The following is a 23,349-nucleotide window of genomic DNA, read 5'->3' on the forward strand; positions in this document are numbered from 1 at the left end:
ACATAGTGGCCAGCAATGGGAAGCTGACAAGTAGGACAAGAGGACAATAGCATCTTCCCAGTCATGTTCCCCTACAACTATTATTGAAAATGTTTCCTTAATAATGCCTCTGATCTAATATACAGCCATCATGACTACACAGCACTTCCATTTATACGTCCTGAATTTCCCAGCTTCAGCAAATAACCCAGGTTCTTGTGTGTATTATGAGAGGGAGAACCTTCTATTTACTTCCTTCACAATCATGTCTCTCTTATGTTTCCTTCTCTAAGATAAACAGCCCCAAGCACTGCAGCCTTTCCTCTTAGATAAATTGCTCCCACCTCTTGATCATTTTGTCTTTCCTTTTCTGCACCTTTCCCAACTCTTGTTGTTCTTGTATGCCTTCAAGTCATTTCCAACTTATGGCAACCTTCATGTGAACATATCACAGGGTTCTGTTGGCAAGATTTGTTCAGAGGGGTTTGCCTTTGCCTTCCTCTGAGGCTGAGAGAATGTGACTTGCCCAAGTTCAACCAGTCACTTTCCATGGATGAGCAGGGATTGCAACCCTAGTCTCCAGAGTTATAGTGCAACACTCAAATCACATGTACCTTATGATGCAAACCAGCACCATAAGATACATGGCTCCACAACGGGGTTCTTTAAGTGGAAGATTTTTTTTTATAGTCATAGGGCTCTTAAGTGGCTGTAAAAAACTCACAACACTTTTGGTCATGAACAATAATTCTCCCGTTCCTCCAATAGCTGAAAAATATTATTTTGGTAAAACATTACACTTCCTTTTGGACCATGACACCTGGTGGCCAAAATTAGTAACTACTGACACAAAAAAGTTTGATCCTGGATTTACTGGGCAAACTTTGGGGCCTCATTCCCACTTGATTTGGTTTCCACTAATTTGGGTAACTGATCCGAACTGACGAATTGGTTCAGCGGCAGAGTGTGGTTGCCATTATATTTGCGCCAGGAGAGGCCAGGGCCATGGAGAAGGCCAGGACGGAAGGAAGCAAGGAGGCTGGAGAAATGGAGAATGCCAGGGCGGAAGGCAAGGAAGCCGGGGAAATGGAGAAGGCCTGGACGGAAGGAGGCTAGGAAGCTGGGAAAGGCCGGGATAGAGAAGCCAGGAAAGCCAGGGCGGTTTCGAATCTGCATGGTTCCCACTTGGGCTGAATCCATTTATTTCAAAATAAATCGATTCACCCCAAAAGAACCGGGGGGAAAAGCAGTGTCTTTTTGATGTGGGTTAAATGGGTCAAAAGCATGCCCCCCCCCACTTTTCGGAATCACTTCAGTGATTCAAATTAAGTGGGAACCAGGTTGTTTGAATCGGTTCAAACCGATTCACGATCCGGTTCAAAAAGTAGTATAATAAAGGTGATATAAGGGTAGAAATTGTACATGTATTTTAAACCAACTCAGATAAAATTCAAAGGCCATAGCTGTGTTAGCCTGGAAAATCAGTGTGCCAAGGGATCTTGTAGCCCCGATTATTTCATCAAGGCTGAAGTCTATGAAAACTCATGCTAGCAGCTTCAGTTAGGAGTTTATCATACGGGGTTTATCCCATGCAGAAACAGGATTTAAATAATAAATTTTAAAATGGGAAAAACCTGCAAAAGTGGGATCGCTTTCACATGATGTTGAGCATTAATCCAGCATTAACCCACACAGAAAGTGGACAAAATCATCTGCTTTTTACTTTCGGGATTGCCCACTTTCTGTGCAGATTATTTTTTGCGTTAATGCTCAATGCACCCAATGAATCTGAAAACAATCCCACTTTTGCTGGATTATCCCAGGATTTAAATCCCGTTTCTGCATGGGATTTAGGCACTTAGCCTCCTGTGTGATAAACTCCATAGTTTCAAATGGGCTGCAAGATGCCTTTGCATACAAAGGTTGCATCCGCAATGCAGAAATAACCCAGTCTTAACTGCTCTGACCCAGTGCTATAGAACTGTTAAACTCAGTTTTGTGACACATTTAGCCTTCTCTGTCAGAGAGCTCTGGTGCCAGACACTACAGTTCCCAGAATTCCATAGCACTGAATTAAAGTGGTGCCAAACTGGATTATTTTTTCAGTGTGGATGCACCCTAGCTCAGATAAAGTTATGTTCAAGACAGGTTTCCTGCCAGCAGGCTATGCCTTTAGCTGCATTTACCCTGAGCTGCTGCTTCAAGCAAGAATTTTACAAAAGGGATTAAAAATAACAATGAAAAAGATTGTTTATAAAAGCCGTAATATATGGAGAGCCAGAGTGGTATAGTGGTTTGAGCATTGGACTAACACAGGGAGACCAGGATTCGAATCCTTGCTTGGCCATGGAAACTCACAGGGTAATCTTCTTGGCCAAGTCACACTCTCTCAGCCTCAGAGGATGGCAATGGCAAACCCCTTCTGAAGAAACTTGCCTAGGAAAAACTATAACAGGATTGCCTTAGGGTGGCCTTAAGTTAAAAAATGACTTAGGCACACCCAGGGTGACCAGATGTCCTCCTTTCCTCCTTGTCCTACATTTCAACCTTCTGTCCAGGAAGAATATCAAAATGTCCTCCATTCTGAGCTAAGGAGCATGAATGTAGTATTTCTATGAAAGGTTTTAAATCTTTTATTCGCCATAAATCACAAATGACTGAGGCACACACCCAGGGTGACCAGACTTGGTCCTCCTTTTCCAGGACATGTCCTACATTTCAACCTTATGCACAGGAAAAGTTACAAAATGTCTTTCGCTTCCACTTTGTTTTAATGCCTAGATTTGTGTGTGTGTGTGTGTGTGTGTGTGTGTGTAGGAGTGTAGGAGTTGTAACAATTATTTCTTTTAAAAAAATGTGTTCCACTTTGAGTGTGACTGAAGGAGCATGAATGTAGTATTTCTATGAGTGGTGGGTTTTATTATCATTATTATTATTGTATTTTGGACTTTTTTGTCACGTCCCTACATTTTTCAGGAATGTCCTACACTGCGGGGTGCTTTGTCCTCCTTTGAGGTTAAGACATCTGGTCACACAACAACAAAATGGACGTAAGCCCTCAGGCTCATTTTCCCGCCTTTGGGCGCCCTCAGGCAGACGTCTAGAGCGCTGATTGCTAAGCCCCGCCCCTCGCCCGGCCCCGCCCACCTAACGGCTCTCGGCAGCCGTTGGCAACCGCCCCTTCTTGCCCCGCCCACCCTCCGACGGCGGTTAGGGAAGTCAGGAGACCCCGCCCGCTGGCCCGGCTCCGCCCTCTTGACCAAAGCCGGCCAGAGTGCGTTGGGGGGACATGAGTGAGTGCGATTAGAGAGTTAAGGCGCGAGGTTTGGCAGGTTGCCCTTGGCGGGGCAGCGTCTGTGTGCGCATGCGCAGAGCAAGGCTGTTTCCGCACTGCAGAAATAATCCGTTTTGGCACCGCTTGAGCTGCCATGGCTGAAGGTTGTGGAACTGTGGGAAGGGTGCTTTGTTGTGGCATCAGAGCTCTGCTCAAACGTTGCCCATTTTGAAGCCCTTCCTTTAGATGATTCCCAGACTTTGGCCTTCCAGGGTTTTGTGGACTGCAGCTCCCAGAATCCCAAACTGTTGGTCAAGATGGCTGAGGCTTCTGGGAGCTGAAGTCCAAAAGAACCAGAGTTAGGTAATGGCTGATTTAGAGCACTGATTCCCAAACTTTGGTCTTCCAGATGTTTTGGACTTCAACTCCCAGAATTCCTGCCTACCAAGCTAGCTGGGGCTTCTGGGAGCTGAAGTCCAAAACTTGGAGAACTACAGTTTAGGAATCCCCTGATTTAGTGCATTTCTAAAGAGCAATTAATAATGATGATAATGATAATGTGTTACCTATTCCCAGCATTTTTAGCCTTCATCCTTTAGTGAAGAAGGCTCTAACAATGCCATAGTCTCCAACATTTCACAGAGGGAGAGCAGGAGACTTGTGGCCAAGCAACATCGGAATGTGGTCAAGATGGCAAATATTATTACAGAGGAAGAACAGGCAAACTAGGAGAGTCTTCAGCAGTTCGCTTTTGCCTGAGCTTACTGGGAATGATAAGAGTCCACTTCCTCTAATTGTAAAGGAGGACAAGGCCCTGCAAAATATGGGATGTTATAGAAAAAATGTAGGACATTGCAAACTCTAAAAAATACTCATATAAATATAAAATTCATGCTTCAAAGTCACGCTCAGAATGGTCTGGAGGGCATTTTTGAAACGCCTTCTGGACAAAAGATTGAAACGTAGAACATGTCCTGGAAAAGAAGGGCATCTGGTCACCCTGCAAAAGGGGACATTGGAAGAGTAAGCGGAGAGTACAGTTAGCCCTTGCTATCTGCTGGGGTTTGGTTCCAGTACCACTAAAATTTGTGGATGCTCAGTTCTCATTAAATACAATGTCATAGTAAAATGGTGGCCCTTGTATAAAATGACAAATTATCTGTATCCAGAAAAGGTGACTGTTTCTCTGTTGCTGCCCTCCACTAACTGCTTAGATTAATTGGACATAGAAGGAGAAATTACCTCTTTATAATTAAATCACTAATCTGTCTATATAAATTAGGCTACTAATGCTCCCACACATTCTTTGCAAACATTTTTAGGTGTGCAGATGTATTGTCAGTTGTGGCCTTTATCTGTAGGCTGGTTTCAGCTGATGGAAGAAAAACATAATATAAAGTATCCATTATTGCTAACCATTTTTATTCTTGGTTCCAGGTTTTGCTTTCAAAACGCCATTACTTGAGAAACAAGGTAAGAAAGGCTTAGTCAAATGTAGCTATGATATGTACCAAATTAAGCAGACTCTTCGTAGAAGCTGTGACTCTTTTAAACTGTTTGACCAATCTACTTTTGTCTCGCTTGAATTAAGTGAGATTGTGTTTTCCAAAACAAAATGTGATCCTATCAGGAAGTTCTCACTTTGTCAGTTTAGATATTTTGTTGACAGATACAGAATTATACCAATCAGATTTCTTATTTGGTGACTGCTTTTTAAGAACTATGGAACTTTCTTTGTTAGGTCCTACATGCAATGCATATCTAGATTCAATCAAGCAGATTTGGAAGTCCCATCCCATACAGAGCTCCCCATTGTCTTGCCCTTTAGATAAGGGATCACAGCTCTAGTAGATAGTGCTGTATTTAGAAGATGATAGCTCAGGCCAGTGATCTAATCAGCTCAAAAAGTATGCCTGCCCTTGAAAGTTTACCAAGTGCCTCAAGGTCATTTGCAATCAGAGCATGATAATAATAGACAGTTCCTTAAATTCCCATCGCCTTGATTCAAACCAGCTATTTAAAAATGCCATGTGATGCAATCTTTCCCAAACAAAACCATTTCATAGTGCATGTCACAATAGTTTCCCATGTTCCATAGCTCCATGCATCTGGAAACTTAGCATGCTAAGGATCAAACATTTAGCTTAATCTTTTCCCTGATGTGCTACTGGCTTTCCATTGTAGTCTGTCTCAATCTCAAACTTGAGATACAGTTTGTGCAGTTGAAAGCAGTTAGTACCGCATACTACTTATCCACATTTAAATTGGTCATGATAATCTGAGACAATGGGCCAGAGTGGATGGACAGGAAAAAGTGGCTCGATCCTGGGTTTTCTAAAAGCAGGTCAAAACCCTGCTTTTTGCACAACCCACTCCCAAAGTGGGACAAACAGCCGTGGGCTATCTACACCACATGTGTCAAGCCACTCTGCATGGTTATTTTTTTTTGTTACCTCCCCACCATGCATATGCACCATCACACAAACGCACTGCTTGTGACCTCCAATTCCCCCCTTTCTCCACCCAGATGCCAGTCCATTGGACGCCCACCTATATGACTGGCCACACAGATGCACATGCAATGAACTGCCTGTGAGCCCAGTGATACACTGGCAAAGCACAATCATGGAGGCCCTCCATACATGTCCCCTTCACACACCCCTTCACCCTATGCCCCTCTGCTGCACTGTCTGGTTTGTGTATGTTGTAATTACACCCACTGCATTATTTGCAATCACGCTTTTGCTTTGCCACAGTCCTGTACTGGTGCTGGGCTGTTTATATGCCAGTAGAATGATGCACATTTTCTGCCTTGAGTCGGAGTATCACAACTTCTTTTGTTCTGGTTTTTAGCCCCAGAGTGCATCTTCGTTTCAGTTTCCACCCAGTTTTGCCTTGTGCGTCTTCTAAACAGTCAGGCTTCAAAGTGGTTAGAAGCTGTTTTATTTGGCCAGTGTGGATGACCCCATAGTCTCTAAGGAGAAAAGCTGACCGTTAGCTATTGCAGCTCAAAAATAAGTCTGTCCTCTAATCTACGTTTTAAGATTTAATTGATCTTCATGGTCACAATATCCATTCTGGGAATAATTCCATAATTACTTCTATCAGAGGTGGTACATTTGGAAAGTCATCTGCATGAAATTCATTGGACATTCTTCTATAAATATTTGCTCTAAATAAAAACCAAGTATTTTATGTTACACTGAATTATGAATAATGAAACATTATGACCAAATTCCACAAAAAATCGTTACTGGTGTTTGATACACTCCGAACAAGTAAGCATAATGTTTATTTTACTATTGATTTTAAAGGGTTGCCTCACAATTTAGAAAAGGTCAAAGTGACTGACAAATAAATCAGACTACAAGACAATAAACTTATGCACACAGTAGTACAAAAATAGCCATGTACTGCATATGGCATACTTCCTCTAAGTGAACCATTGCACAAGAAACTGACAATTTTTCTTTGCAAGTTTCTGTAATCACAGTTTCTGGATTTCACTTTTATTTGGCATTAAATGAGCCAGGGTATGCTGGTAATTTATCTTCATGCCAATCAGCAACATTCTGCAACTACTTTTCAATACCCAAACCTTACATTTGCTACATTTTGCAACATCTTTATTAATATAATTTCATTCTAGCACCTTGTTCTCTTTTATTGTAAAAGCCTTGTCCAAAAAGTACAGTAATAAATTAACCTGTAATACATATAGGCATGGCAGCAAATGCAAAAAAATCTTTGTGTGTATGTACCCACTGATTACATTGCAGCTCGCTATTTGTTTATGTTTTGTCACAGAAAGTGGTGACCAAGTGCTGGTGAAAAATGAAACCTATCTGCAGATCTTGTAAGTATTTCATTATGATTACTTTTTGAACGATAAAACTACAAATAAATAAATATTAAAACTTCTCTTTTTATAATTAATTTTCATTTATTTAAGGAAAAACAAAGATCATCGAAGGAGGCTCGTACATGAGATCCTCAGCTTTTTGGACAGCAGCCAGTCTGTAAGTAGTTCATGAAGCAAAAAGTGTATATCCATCCAAATCTTTTTTTTTACATGGATGAAACCATGCTTAATTCTATGCACTTCCCTTCATTTCCCCCTTCTTTGTGTGTGCATGGGATGCAGAAGGAGGTTCTAAAAGAACTCAAGAACAGCTGCCAAAGCCAATTTATATTTCTTTTCATACTTTAGCTTCAGTGGAGAGCTTTCCCCCTTTACACAGTGTCTTAATTTCTTAATGGAGATATTTTTTATACTTATTCTGTGATAAGGGAAATGGATTCTGCATTTGTTCCAGTGCTGTGATGTCATAGGCTGGCTCAAAGTGAGCCCTTAATTCTACCTAAATATCTTTGGATTGTAGACTGAGAGTAAAAACTGCCTGTCATTTAAGGTCAATGTAAAAATAGATATTGGAGGAAAATGAATAGGATAATTTTGACCAGTGCTAGCAATAAGCAAATGCAGCACAGTCAGGAGGGGGAGATTCATCAGCCTGCCAAAGGAAAATAAATTACACCAGCAAGTCTGCTTGTCTCTATAAATTTACTCAATTTCTGGCCCTGTCCTTCATCCTAAGAGCTCAGGGTGATAACAATACAAATCAAAACATGTAATTAAAAGTCACCAACTTCTAAAAAGAGGTGGGAATTGTATAACCCTCCAAATGTTTTTCAGTGCAATTACCAGCATTCCTTATGACTGTCTGCTAGTTAGGAAAGCTGGACACTACTCTACAGTGTCAACAACATCTGGAGGGGCACACAGTTCCAGGCCAATCTGACATCACTAACTGTTGCTGTTGTATGCCTTGAAATTATTTGCAATGTATGGTGAAACAATCACAGCGTTTTCTTGGCAAAATTTGTTCAGGGGGTGGGGGGGTGTCTTTTGTCTTCCTCTGAGGCTGGTAAAAGCCTGGTCTTAACTCATAGATCAAAAATCAAACCAGTGCACCATGCTGGCTCTCATGCATCACAAATTACAGATATCTATTGTATTCCCTATCACCATGTATGGATGTGAGAACTGGACAGTAAAGAAAGCAGACAGAAAGAAAATCAACTCATTTAAGATGTAGTTCTGGAGAAAAGTGCTGACGATACCATGGATGGCCAAAAAGACAAACCAATGTGTGATAGAACAAGCCCAAACTCTCCCTGGAAGCCAGGATGACTAAATTGAGGTTGTCGTACTTTGGACAGACCATGAGAAGGAAAGGCTCATTAGAAAATGTGATGATGCTAGGAAAAGTGGAAGACAGAAGAAAGAGAGGACACCCACAAGCCAGAGAGCTAGACTCAGTCAAAGAGACCATGAGCCTGAGCCTGCAAGACCTGAGCACAGCACTGGAGGACAGCGGGTCTTGGAGACGTCTCATCCACAAGGTCATCATGAGTCAATGAGGGCAGCTAATAACAACAACAAAGCCACTAATTACAAATGTTTGATGAAATATAATAAAAGCAATAAAGGTAAAGGTATTCCTCATTGACAAGGTTGTCAAGTCGTGTCCAACCATAGGAGGCAGTATTTATCTCTGTTACTAAGCCAAAGAGCCAGCATTGTCAAAGACTACTCTGTGATTATGTGGCCAGCATGACTGCACAGAACATTGTCTACCTTCCCACCACAGTGGTACCTATTTATCTACTTGCATTTGCATGCTTTCAGATTGCTAGGTTGACAGAAGCTGGGACTAGTGACCGGAGCTCACCTCATCATGTGGCACCTGAGCTTCGAACTGCCAACCTGCTGATCTTGCAATCAACAGAGTCAGCTTCTTAACCACCTGAACTACCGCATCCCTTAATAAAAGCAATACAAACAAGGGGGGGAAATAAAGAGAAATAAGAGACCAGTCAAGGACTGCCTTATTCCCCACCAGGTTCTACTCATAGATATGCTTTCAACGCATTTATAAAACAAAAATGTTGAAGACAACAGGCTCTCTAACAGAAAATACTTCCATAAACAGGAGGTTACCCCCACCCTAAGTTTGAAGTAATCTACCTAAGATACATTCTTTCTTAATGTTATTTAATAAAGTTACTGATTATTTTTTACAACAGATGAGTGATTTTCATGAGCTATAGACAAAAACAAGCATGCTACCTAAAACATTGATTTAGGGAAGACCCTTGGCCTTATACACTGAGGGAGAGAGTTAAAAAGGTAAAAGGAGGGTAGGTGTAAGTGAATAAGGGGCTTTCTGTGGATAAGAGGTAAAGGTAACCTCAGACATATTAGGAAGATCCCATTACAACATGTAACACTAGAAATGAGATTGAAAGAGCGTAATGTATTTTTCATGTATAAAGGCTTGTAATGAAAGACTTTAGAAATCTATTCTGATAATTTCTGAATTTAGTTTCAAAATATGCTGATAAGACAGTGACAGTAATCATGTCTTTTTTGTTTGTTTAGGTTCAGGAGATTGATGCTCTGAGAACAGAAAACAGAAAGCTTAAAAATGCGGTATATATTTTACATTTCTGCCATTTTATTTTTGTAGCTTTCTTTGTCCGTCAGATCTTCACACACACACACACACACACACACACACCCTTGATGGCATGAATTTGGTGGCCATACATGAGCCTTGGCCTGAATGTTGAATTGGATTGTAGTTAGAAAGACAGGTTTTACTGCTCCATAGGTTCCAAGGTGTTTGTGTGTGTGTGCACTGTCAATCAGTAAAATGGAGATACTGTATATAAATACAGATATGTACTTGGGCCCAAGATAGAATTGTGGGAGAGTAAAGACTGTCCCTACTGGTGGTCTTCTTTTTTGCAAATAATCCTTGCCTAAATATTACAGGCTTCCTCAATACTGGAAGTGGGGATTTCTGCTTCCCATAGCAGGGCCTGTCATGTCAGCTAAATTCTAAAAAGAAAGAAAGAAAGAAAGAAAGAAAACAAATTGCTTGGATTGTTTTCTCAATGGCCTGAGAAAATGATAAACTGTATCCACATTGCAGAAATAATCCAGGTTGACATCACTTTAACTGCCATGGCTCAATGCTATGGAATTCTGGGCATTATAGTGGCACCAGAGCTCTCTAACAGAGAAGGCTAAATGTTCCATAAAACTACAATTCTCATAATTCTATCACTTTGAGCCATTGCAGTTAAGTGTTGTCAAACTGAATTATTTCTGCAGTGCTGATGCAGCCATAGTCATAGGCCTTTCTCATTGGAGTTCTCCAGTATTACTGAATCTTGCCAATTGATAAAGCAGATGAAGCATAACACATGCAGTCTTCACATGTGATAATTATGTTAGTGAGAAATCCAGAGATATACCTTTTTTAAATTGCAAAAGTAAATGTCCACATATATAAAGGACTGGGAATGGGGGAAAGAAAATAAAGCCTCAAAATCACATATACAGACATAGGGATTAGGACAAAGTTTCAAACATGTATAAAGTTCCTTGGAATTAACAGTTTGAGGACAGCAGCTTCACAGTATATTTTTCCAAAAAGACTAGGACACCTGGGATGATATTTTAGTTATTTATGAAAACCTGAGACAAATAAATCCCAACACCTTGATGGTTTTTATTGTGCTTCTTCGAGTCATTTTTATCTTACAGCAACCCTAACATGGGGTTCTCTGAGGCTGAGAGTGTGTGACTCAACCAAGGTCACCCAGTGGGTTTCCTCGTGGGCTTCAATGGCTAAGCAAGGAATCAGCCCCTGATCTCCAGAGTCATAGTTCAGCACACAAACCACTACACCTCACTGACCCAACACCTTGCTAGACTGTTTTATCTAGTGATTAGAGCAATTGTTTCTCTGATATAAATGACTCATGTAGCCAATCCTGATTGCAAAAGATTTAGCCATATGGGTTATTATGAAAAAGGGATTAACCTTAGGGTTTATATTAAAAAATAAAAGATTGAATATCTGTCTGTTGAAGATATCTAGAGAAGTGATCTGATCACAGATACTCAGAAGGATAATTGCTCTGTTTGGAATATAGAGATCATCACAGGGTCTAATACCATTCTCATTATTTGTTTCAATTAGAACTCGAGATTGCGTTATAAAACAAAAGGTATGTATTAATAACCTCTAAAAGTCATTGAAAGAATTATACAACTTGGGAGGAGTTATTTGGTGTTATATTCTGCACTACCATTCCTCCCAAGTCAGAGCTCAGAGAACTTGTGTAGATGAGTATGTTGAATCAAGTGAACACTTGGAAAGCTTGAATGCTACAGAACACCCAGATAGCCTATGCATATACAGCTTGTATGTATGTAGGATGAAAACAAGTCCAGCAGTAGTGTGAGACCACAACCCTGATGCATCAATTTACTGTGTTTCCATTTACCTTACTTAAGACTGCAGAGATGTAGACCATAGGAGATCTATCTGTGCTCTAAGGGCTCTTTACAGCAGATAGAGACAGCAAGAAAAAAGGGCCTGAAGAGGGGATAGGGCCTGGAGAAAAACCATATCCAGGAGGTAGGCTGGGCTGCACTCATACTTTCTATGCAAGTCGTGCTTAGACTTGATTCCCTTTAGAGAAGAATCTACATCAAATGCCTTTCAAAACATTCACAGGGCAATGCCTTTGCTTTAAATCAAGATACATGAATTTAGTACCAGATTAAGAACTAACACAGAAAATTAGGGGTAGCTTTTTATATCACCAAAACAACAACAACATCAAAAACCAGTTCAACATGCAAATATAACATTTTTTTTAATTCAAAACTAACTATGCATTTGAAAAGCATGCAGATCAGGGTAATATAGCAGTATAGTACTTTGATAGCTTTTAGCTTTCTTTTGGCCTGTTACAGACTGCCAAAATAAAGCTGCTTCAGGTCTCTTTGGAGGTATGCTGTTTAAATGATGCATGCATCCTAAGAGTCCGGAAGCTGTACCAAAGCTGCACTCCAGTGCTTAGGAATGAAGTGTGGCTTTGGCGCGACCTCCGGATTCTTAGGACCCATGCATCATTTAAATAGCATACCTCCAAAGAGACCCGAAGCGGCTTTATTTTGGCAGTCTGTAACAGGCCATAGAATCATAGAATTTGTAATTTGGAGAGAGACTTTGCCAGAAAGCTATAAAACCATAGTGTAGTTTGAGAACTATGTAGCTCACTATACTCTACATACCACATCAAAAAACAAATTCCAGAATTCCATAGAAGGAGCCAAGGCAGTTTAAGGGCATTATAGTACTACAGTGGTACCCCGGGATACGAATTGATCGCGTTACGAAATTTCCGGGGTACGAAAAAGTTAGATTGGAAAAAACTGTTCCGGGTAACGAAAGATTTTTCGGGTTACGAAATTCATTTCGGCGCGAAATTTAAATGCGAAGCGCGGCTAGCGGCTTTCCAGCGCTAACGGAAAGCCTTTTCGGGTTGCGAAATGTATCGGGTTACGAACGGCGCCGCGGAACGAATTAATTTCGTAACCCGAGGTAGCACTGTATAATTGTACAGCGTCCATATTCCCTAAGCATGGTGGAGGTGAGGAGAGAAGTGTTGTGTGGGCATGCTCATGCACCTTCAAGCTGCTTGTCGACTTATGGAGATCCCATAAATTTCATAGGGTTTTCATAGGTAAGAAATACTGAGAGGTGGCTTTGCTGTTTCGTCCTCTGAAATATAGCCTACAGCACCTGGCATTTACTTGCGTCTTAAAATAAGAAATTAATTTTCCACTTCCTAAGGCTAAAACTATCCTTTCCCTTCCTACTTAGATTGGGCTCTAAAGAAAGAAGAATATGAAAAGTAAGGCATGATTTGATATAGCTACATTACAGGCATAACTGTTCGCATGTTTCCAACAAACTGTAGTGTGTATTTAATGTAATATATTTTATGTAATCTATACCATTACTTTTTCTGTCAGGTCTGTTAAATAATCCTTGTCTATGTGGCATAGAGCTATGACCTGATGGGGGTTTTGTAGGTTGGTTTTGTGGTACTATATTGGACCTGACTGATCTACAGCCTTAGTATTTCAGAATTTAGATCAGCACCCCCCATTTCATGGACATAGTATTGTACAGTTGCAGTGATATCTAAGGTCATCACATTGGCTCTTTGAGCCACCTCTATACTGTCTTTGCCACATTTTCTGCTATATTTTCTGACATATTTGGCATACCAGAATTTACCATATTACATTGGTAAAGTTGTACTGCTTCAATACAGTATATTCATTGCCTTGTTTAAAATCAGGTTTCCAGTTAAATAAAGGTACATGTTTCTTAATTCATCCCTCCTATTTCTGTGCTTTGTTAGGAATAAAAAAAATAGACAAAATGAAATAGTTTGGATGCTGTTAGACTGGTAGCTTTCATTACACATTTTACAACTGTCAATTATTTTGTAACATCATCATAAGCAATGGTTTTTAAATTTAATATCAACATGTATTCTGTTTTAATTTCAAAGTGAGATTGAGAGACTTTCAGGTGAAATATCGAATTATCTGAATGTCACCAATTTCTGGGTGAGTATGATTTACTTGTTTTAGCAGTGGTATGCGAGCTAGTGGTATCTAGTAGATCGTGACTGATAAAACATCAACTGACTCAATCTGTCTGAAGTTACTTATGGCTAACAGCACAATCTATGCCTGTCTGCCCAGCAATAAACCTATTGGTCCTTTCTGTGGGTTCTCTTAACACAGTACAGTTCTATCAGTAGGATATCAGGTATGAAGGAATGGAAGCCCTTTTGATCCCACAGTAATATTGTGTGATTAATGTACCTGTCTTCCTTTAAGGCAAAACTACATATTACACCAAACTCAAAGTGCTCAGTTTAGAATCTCTTTAGCCTTTACTCACAATTGCTAGTGAACTCAATCTGTATCAGAACTATCAGGCATACATTTTCCACTCCCCACCCCTAAATAATGACTAAACATATAAGTGTAAAAAAGAAAACTCCACTATTACCTTTCAAAGGACAACACAAAAGAAATTTTGAAGGGTTGCCTGTAGAACTGTTGCTGGAGTCTTCCTCTGATTTCAACTTCTCCTCAGCATCTTATGTTCAGTGATGTGATTCTTCACTTATTTTCTTCTTGAAGGAAACAAGGAGTAATTAAAGCAATCTTCTTCCCACTGGGAGAAAGTCTTTGAAAATCACATAGTTTTCAAAGTGTATTCACATTTTGGGATATTCCATGGCTGTTTTGGGCAAAAAGCAGCATTTTCTGTGCAGAAAGCAGCATTTCCCCCTCCAATCTGCTTCTTGTGCAAAAAGTGTTGTTGTCTGTACATTTTTATGCTACTTCCTTTGCAGAATAAGTTCTGAACTGCAAAGATTGTCATCAGTCCAGGATTCCTCTTGTCTGGGTTTGTCAACTCTCAAAAACATATTTTAAACTGTTTTTCAATTAATGTATTTTAAATATTCTTTCAATCCCTGCTTCATTCAAACTCAAATTGTGTCTGCCTTTTTCATCAGTATCTGGCTAACTATTTAACTCACTAGTTTGAATTCAGAAACCAAGCATAGTAAATAATACTCTCTAGTGGGCCTACTGAAAAGTAAAAGGGCCTCCCACTAATCCTTGTGAGACTGGTAGTTTCTTCTTGATACCTTTTGTTAGGGTTGCTAATAAAAGGCCATACATACAATGTACCTGTTCTGGCCTCAGAAATAAATTACCAAGCTTGTCAACACCCCCAGTTAAATATTTATCAAATCTATAGGATTTTTTTCAAATAATTTGAAACTAACCAAATAACCTTTTTCAGATGTACTTGTTACAGAATTTTTATGGCATAAATATTATTTTTACCTCCATAATCTGAACGAACTTGATAGGATTTACTTCTCAGTAGTCATGTATGGACTTCCACTGACAGTCTCAACAAAATTAATATTGACTTAAAGTTATGCTGTTTTCTGTAATACATAGCAGTCACTTGTTTTAGCTGGCTGGGGCCTGAACTGTAGATTACAGACATTATTGTCTTTATAGCTAAATAATAATTATATCTAATGATCAGAAAATGTTAATTCCTAAAATGTTAATTCCCAAAAACAAGTATTTATCTCAGATGCACTCTGTTCTCTCTGCTGAAATTATGCTGGGTTTTTTTCTATGCTGTTCTGCTTTCCTTTAGGTCATGATGTTATTTTCATCAGCACTATTTCCATTTTTATGTTATCTTTCTTTGCGCCCTCAGTGAAGAAGCACAGGTCCATGCTGGGATGAAAGGGGACACAATTTTATTAGTTACAGCTTCAGTGCACTTTTTGGCTTCTACATGGAGACTGGATTGCTGTTATTCATTGGCTCACCTATCAACAGATGCCCAATCCAGTCTGCCTGCTGGGAAAAATCAGATTACCCGATTATGACCAAGGAGGTGGCCACAAAGCTGGTCTGTCGCTTCTAGATCTCGTCCTCAAGGTTCCTTAAGGGAATCTTTCCAGTGGAATGATGATTAACCCTATCATGTCCAAACACACCAGTTCTTCAACATGGATATAATGCATTCAGTAATTTTAACATAAAGGGAGTTGCTGCTATGAAGGAGGCAAAAACTCCAAGAGCTAGTTATCTTCTGGGTAAACATTTTCCTCAGTCCTACCATAAAGTGATTAATTCCCCAAATGGTTCATTCATATCTGATATATTTTGTCCTATGCTGAATTTATGATTATTTTTTTCATCTGCTGTTTTGTTGCCTTGTTATTTTTTGTTTCATTTCATTTTATTGTAATTGTAGGTTTTGGGTCCCCCCCCCCCTAGTGGTATCTCTTCTATGCTGATTTGCATTCTGGTTATTTTATTATAATTTTATGTCATTTTTTTATTTTTTTCCCCCAGACTGGGTAGTCTAAAATCTTTTAAATAAGTGAAATAATATTTAACTATGGAATAGCGTGAGGAAGTAGAGAATGACATTTTAATATATCCATGTAACTTTGATCTTATTGTCATTTGGTTTGGTCTTAAGTTAGATCTCTCTCTCCTTTTAGTATGAAGAATCTGAGCTTCTGAACCAGGGTAGGTTGTCTGAGTGACTGCAAAGGACATTAACTAATATGAAACATCCCCTTGTCTTTATATCATTGTGGCATAGTTACCTTACTATGCATAGTGTCACAATTTGACATTGTTGTAGTATTTTTTCAATATGCCATTCAGATGCACAATTAATGAACTATGAGGATTAACAACTTGATTGTGAACATTGTTGTGAATTTTATCTCTATGTTCTAAATCAGGAGAGGGTAAAATCCATGGGGCAAGGGGCTGTAACACCTCCCCTGGAGATCCCAGAAGTCTCTCCTTGCCTCCAGCATCCCCTGTCTTGCAGAAAAACATTGGCTGAAAAAAATTGGGCAATTTCACAAGTTTGATATATTCTAGTCCCTCAAATCTGGGCATCTCTTTTGGTCATTATGCAACATTTTAATTTTAGTTTGTGTTCTAATAAAGAAAATTCAACACATTACATATTGCAGTTTCTCTATCATTATTTTTCATCCTAGTTACCATTTTTATAGCCTACTGAGACATGCAGTTTCCATATGACCTTGAGCCATCACAAACCCTCATCAGGCCTGTCTCATGAAACTGTTGTAAGGATTAATATGGAAACAGGAACCATATAAAGTAGCTATATGTATTCTTGCTTTGGTGCTAGTAATTTTTTTTTACATTTCTATTATTTTCATTTGTGTAAGTAAAAATTTGAAAGTATTGTATGTGCCAATCCAATGAAGGAGAGCTGCAGTCTCTTGTATGTTATCTCATTTATTCCTGCCTGTCTTCTTCGTCCTTCCACCCTGGCACTACACTTCTCACCTTCTCTTCTCTCCTTGCCTATACTTTCCTCTTGTACTCTACTACTTTGTGTACTTCCCTTCCTTCATCAGATGTTACTATGCATTCCCTGCACTTGCACATCCCCCCCAGAGCATCTGCCCCATACCCTTTCAGCCCTTCTTCCCACCCACCAATTTGCCTTACCTTGAATTTGTTCCCTGATTCCCTCCCTTCCACCCCACTGCCCATCACTTGCATCACCTTTCATTACTGCTTGCATGTCCTCTGAATAAACAGTGGCTTGACCAGTTTTGCTTTACATAGAGCATGGGTAAGAGGGCAGACAGGTGAAAGCAGTGGTGCCACTGCTCTTGCAAGAGATGAAAACAAAGCAGGTTAAGGGAGGTGGTAGTGTGGCCAGCAGTGCATGGAGCTGGTAATGTGGGATGAGGGGAAAGCAGCAATAATGGAGGGTAGTGGCTCTTATGTTCCCACATCAGGCAGCAATCCTAGTTCACCCACATAAAAGGCAACTTATTCTTTTTCTCCCCCTAATAGTTCAGTAAAAATCCATGTGTCAAGCCATGCAAAAGTAAGTGAGCAAAAAGAATAGACTCCATGGAACCCTGAATTCACATTCAGTTCATTCCAGTTGAATCCATTGCTTTCTGTGCAGTATTTGCAAGGTGTAAAACAAACAAACTGGAGTAAAAACAGCTGAAAGAAAGAAAGAAAGAAAGAAAGAAAGACTCTTTGTCAAAAATTAGACTTTCTTCCTAAATGTAAATATTTATCCAGGGTATTAAATCAAGACTATAATTATAAATGTGGTAAGATGTCAGTTATCTGTGTAAGATTTCATTCATTAGCTAAGCACACTAAAAGGCAGTGGAAGACTTATTTCTTGAAAAACAATTAGACAAAATAATTACTACATATTTTGTTCTATATCTCAGCTTCTATGAGGGCTAGAGATTAGTTCTTTTTCTTTACATTACTTTACTTTTTTAAGGTGAATATGTGGAATCCAAGCCAGTTAATCACCCAAAAGGAGGCTGGTTGGGCTGCAAAATGTTCAAAATCCCACCAGCTGGCTAATATGACAGCCCTACAAGCTTCTAGGGGTATGATTGTCCCAGTCAAGGCAGTGGTGTCACCGAGGGAAGGGCTGTGAGGGTTGTGGACCACACTGGGTGACATCCAGAAGAGGAGTGACACCTGGTTGGGTCTTCCCCCCCTCCCCCTTTGGAGCTGGAGGGGCACATGCATGCACTTATCGGCTATTCCGACCCCTTGCATAATCCCAGGCAGAAAGCCCAGGGCCAGAAGAATGTGCCTTTTTGACTGCCTCCACCTGCCCAAACCAGGTGACACCCACTATTTCAAGGGGAACCTGGCCTGTTTGAGACTGAGGAAAGCCTCTTCTAAAACCTGGAAGTTACTTCCAATAACTTGCTGTTTTGAAAAAAGACACACACATACCTAAAACAGGCCTGAAGTGGCAGAAATTGCTCCAAAATGGCCAGGATCTGGCAATTTCTTGGCAGAAAGGGGAAGGTTTTCTTTTGCATAGATAACCTTGGGAAAGGGAAACAGTTTGGCCACCCTGTCTGAATGATTTTTCGAAAAACTGTATTTCCTTCATTCCTGATGTCCATCTTAAAAACATATTTGCTGAGCATGCAATTAGTCAAGGAAGTTGACATCAGAAAAAAGGCCAGAATGTGAATGAATGCAATGTTGTTTTTAATTTTTCAGATAAAAGGACACCGAGCGAACAAAGAAAACATGCCAGGTGACAACTAACGCTTGTTCCATTGTCCAAATAGTGTGTCTTATTCTGTAACAGGCTTGTGTAGCCCTGTAGATGGTGAAGAACTACTACATCTAGCACTGTACAGCACAGGTTAGGTTGGCAGGAGCTAACAACAGAAACTGGGATGAAATTGTACAGGGCCACAGGTTCCCCAGCTCTGTTCAAAGTGATTAACTAACATTTTGTGATGATCCTTTCAGTTCATTCACTGCAAATTCCAGTTCTGCATAGCCTACTCAAAAATGTCTTGAGGAAATATGCATTAGTTTATTGTGCTTTATTTTTACATGCATCTGATTAAAACACTAAGGCCTGTTACAGACTGCCCAAATAAAGCTGCTTCGGGTCTCTTTGGAAGTATGCTATTTAAATGATGCATGGGTCCTAAGAGTCCGAAGGTCGCACCAAAACCACACTCCATTCCTAAGTACTGGAGTGCAGCTTTGGTGCAGCTTCCGGATTCTTAGGATGCATGCATCATTTAAACAGCATACCTCCAAAGAGACCCAAAGCAGCTTTATTTTGGCAGTCTGTAACAGGCCTAAGTTGTAGGGAACCTGTGTTTCTCCTCAAGTTACTTAATTATTGTCATGCCTCACCATTGGCTAGGAATTATAGTTAGCAACATCTGGAGGCTACAGATTCTTGAACCCCTTGTATAGGAGGAGGGAAAACCATTTCCTCCGTGGATTGTGTAACTGGATAAATTCGCGTGTGTATACACACACACACACACACACATATGAGAAAATAGCTTTAACCTTTAAAATGACAACATTTTCATTTCCCTATCTACAGCACTCAGACAGACAGTGCATTTGGAATGGAGAAGAGGTAAGGGCAAGCACAGTCTTAAGTCATTTTGAAATTGCTTTGATGTGGGATATATTCCCTGCTAGAGGCACATCCCTGCTAGAGTTTCCACATGGCATTAAAGCTATTTAGACCATGAAAAATCAGGTAGTCTACTGTGAAATAATTTCTCATCATCCATATCTTAGGGGGTTGGACTGGATGGCCCTTGTGGTCTCCTCCAACTCTATGATTCTATTATTTATTAGTGTGTTCCATCTTTGACATTGTACAAAGTGTACTTCAACAAATGCATAAAATCTAATATATGTTGACTGGAATTTTAATTAGATAAATGGAAGTGGTTAAAAAACATTGAAATTACCCAGTTTCTGTGCAAACAACACTCCAAGTTTTGACAGAAACAACTAAGGAGAACTATTTCTTTTGTTTGGTTTTTTTGGGGGGGAGGGTTGGAATATGCAGCAAGCCTCCAGAGTGATAAGTTAGAGCCAAGCTAGACATAACTGCATGTTTTGACCTTATGTGTGCTTGTTACTAAATAAAAGCTGCATAGAGTAGGAGGAGTCAAAGCATGATGAAAAGTCAGGGATGGCCAGTGGATCCACCATTGTGGAAACAATAAATCTGCTCTGGATTTTACAGATCTGGTCCAAGATAAACCTTAGAGCTGGATCCTTCTTCAGCACCTACAGAGCTCCCATTCAAATTGGAACAGCTGCAGGAGGATCAGCAATAAAATTCAGAGTGGATTTGCCACCCTTAGGGCAGTCACTAGCCAACCCTTTGGAAATCACCCCCCTCAAGTTGCTCATAATTAATGTTGTTTTTATTCTATCCTGTACAGAACTGTTGAAACTCAGACTAGAGAAGATTTCTCAAGGTATTGTATAGTTGAGACAAATAATTCTTACTTAAAGCAGTATAATTTAAAAGAGCCAGATAGCTTACAAAAATAATATGATTCCTTCTTTTAATCATTACAAGTTGAGAAGAAGTATTAAAAAAAATTAAGCTGGCTGGGGCTGGGAACTGCCCACTTAGAATTTTCCATTGGGTGAAAAGGATTCCTCTTAATATATTTAAGGATAAAAGTATCACTATTTTGTGAATTTTGGATGAAACTGTACTTTGCTATATGGCCAACACAGCTATCCCTAGATAGGTTTTCTGTTACCCATTGGTTCCTATTGGCAGGCAATGAGTTGAACCTTCATATTCAGTTCATAGAAAGAAAATTGTGGAGACAGGCAGCAATAGTAGATGAACTACAGTTGCCGGATTGGGGAAATAATCTAACTGTAGAGTTCTTACTCTTTTGGGATTTTTCCTTGGTCTGTTCTTGCCTTCCAGCTTTATTCCACTCCCTGGATTACTTTTACATTCCTGCAGGGACTGATAGACAAATACAACACTATCAGAAGTAATTACACTGAGGCCTATAGGACTTACTGTCAAATTAGAATGCATAGGATTCCAGCCCAAGACTTTAATGTTAAGTAGTGGACTACATTTAAATAATAAGTTAAATTGATCTATTGTTGTTCTTATCCCCAATTTAGCTATGTTTTCGAGGACTTGCTATCACAGGTAAGTAAAGTCTGTGGAGCAGGCAAGCAGTTGCTGTGCATGCATTGAAGCCACTGGTTTCTTTCTGTATTCAAGACACTTGGTTTATAACAACTATGTTGATCCCCTTTGGAATGTATACTTTTAATAATTCTAAAAAATGTGGCACTCAGTTCCCTCACAATGCCAGCTAATTTGAAAAGGGAAATGATTTTTGTGGCTTGACTTCTGTTGTTGGTGGCAGGCTGGAAACATTTACAAGCAACAGCTTCAGTGTTCTTTGATTGCTCCTACCTCACAGGAATCAATGTAATTGTAGCCATTCAGTTTCTTAAAAAAAAAAAATTGGGCACAATCCTAACAAAACCATGGACTTTTATATACCGTTTATATCAAAGAGGGTTTAAGCACCTATGTCTCTCACCTCTGTTAAAATAAATGTCACTTTTAAAGGCAATGAAATTTGGCTGGATTGTAGCCATTATCCTCTTCATTATGTTTTGTTCTCATGATCCACGGTGGCCATATGACGACTTCCACAGTTACAAGAGAAAAATGCTTGTTGATGGCAGAACTACATTAATCTTTGTCATGAATGTTTACTAATAATGCTGGGCTAGGGATAACTAGTGTAGCTTGTGTAGCCTTTTCTATACCCTCCAATTCTTTCCTGTGACTCGAGGCCTCTTGTATCAACCCATCTTTATTTTTCATCTGAATCAGCTGAGAGTGAGGAGGGAAAATAGTAAGAGGATGGGATGCAGAGAATAATAGGTGGGATGGAGAAATAGTTATGAAGCCTCTTGGCAGGTCCAAGTACAAGAATGCTTATAATTACCTTATAAGCCATTGGAGATCTCAAATAAACTAATGACTAGTTAATGACTAGTTTATTTCATTTACGTATTCCAGACTAAATGATTAATTAAAATAAGTAAAAAGCTTTTTAAAGAGTACATAATATTTATTTAATATGAAAATGCTTTTTAAACTAGTGTAGTTATTTATTGAGACTCTTAAAATGGAGATACTTAAAATGTGTCTAATGTTATCTTTACAGGATGAATTTGAGTAGCAGATGTCTAGTATAATAATAAGCCACGTATGGAAGAGAGAGCTTTTATGTTTGCTATATAAAATTTTATTGAGCATATTAAAATATATGTATCCATTTGACAAATAAAGATATTTTAATTCTTGCATATTTTGAGTTAGTCCGTTCTTTACTGATACTTTGGTAATATTTAAATAGCATTGAAGTATCAAAGGTATTTATATCCCCTTAACTAGGATTGCATGTTATCTAAGGCAGTTTGGAAAATGCATGTGTTTATCAATGAAGTTGAACTAAAGAGCTATTCTAGATTCTTCTTTTGTTTCTTTCCATTAAAAAACCAATTCATTTTTAAAAAAGATGAACAATCTCTTCTTCAGTGATTGCTCCGTAGGACTGGTGATCACAGGGCCGCACCGATGGCTTTAAGGTGTTGCAGGATATTTCCTGTTCTCAGCTGGGGTTTTTCAGAACAGAAATAATCTGGGAAGTAGATTTGTTTCAGATGAGTCCATCCCCACTTTGGGTTATTGATCTCCCAATTGCTATGCTGCTCTGATGGAGAGAGTTTGTAACTGGTGAAGTGTATAGTGATCATATGGCTGTGAGTGGCTACCTCCTCCTGTCCTGTCCCCTCTTCTCTTTCCCCCTTTTAATTTCCAGTGGCTGTCCAAGTATGATCTCCTCTGCTACTGAACAGATTCTGTTGTTGTGTGCCTTCGAGTCGTTTCTGACTTATAGTGACTCCAAGGCAAACCTAATACCATGTGATTTTCTTGGCAAGATTTGTTCAGAGGTTTGCCCTCGACTTTCTTTGAGGCTGCATGCGACTTGCACAAGGTCACAAATAACTCTACATGATAAAGATAAGAAAAACCCTACTTTTCTCCACATTCCTTTTGGGAATCTACCCCTAGAGAAGTTGGATTCTATTTCCCTTAAAATATTCTGTTCTAGCAAGGGTTGCACATACAGTGATCATTGCATCGTGGTTTTTTTTTCCTTGTGAGGTGGTCTATTTTACTAGGCCAGCCTGATGCCTTGTTGCA

General features: G+C 39.5%; 1 protein-coding gene across 3 annotated transcripts; it reads left to right on the top strand.

Moving 5' to 3' along the window:
* The first annotated feature begins 819 nt into the window (after nucleotides 1-819).
* Nucleotides 820-22,445, top strand: LOC149309797 (uncharacterized). Of its 3 annotated transcripts, none has more exons than XM_089533057.1 (14): nucleotides 820-1,048; nucleotides 4,691-4,726; nucleotides 7,061-7,109; nucleotides 7,206-7,272; nucleotides 9,699-9,749; nucleotides 11,311-11,338; nucleotides 13,006-13,036; nucleotides 13,706-13,763; nucleotides 16,256-16,283; nucleotides 18,807-18,843; nucleotides 19,663-19,698; nucleotides 20,525-20,560; nucleotides 21,240-21,267; nucleotides 22,307-22,445. In XM_089533057.1, the coding sequence occupies exons 1-14, from the start codon at nucleotides 985-987 to the stop codon at nucleotides 22,319-22,321; spliced, it is 564 nt and encodes a 187-aa protein (XP_089389183.1). In that variant the 5' UTR covers nucleotides 820-984; the 3' UTR covers nucleotides 22,322-22,445. The 3 variants fall into 3 exon arrangements, with proteins under 3 accessions (XP_089389183.1, XP_089389185.1, XP_089389184.1); XM_089533059.1 differs by lacking the exon at nucleotides 820-1,048 and adding an exon at nucleotides 3,149-3,272; XM_089533058.1 differs by lacking the exon at nucleotides 820-1,048 and adding an exon at nucleotides 3,355-3,417.
* Nucleotides 22,446-23,349: the final 904 nt, after the last annotated feature.

This window comes from Sceloporus occidentalis, unplaced genomic scaffold, assembly GCF_023333645.1.
Source record: "Sceloporus occidentalis isolate IW3139 unplaced genomic scaffold, rSceOcc1.0.p SCAF_7, whole genome shotgun sequence".
NCBI classification, from domain to species: domain Eukaryota; kingdom Metazoa; phylum Chordata; class Lepidosauria; order Squamata; family Phrynosomatidae; genus Sceloporus; species Sceloporus occidentalis.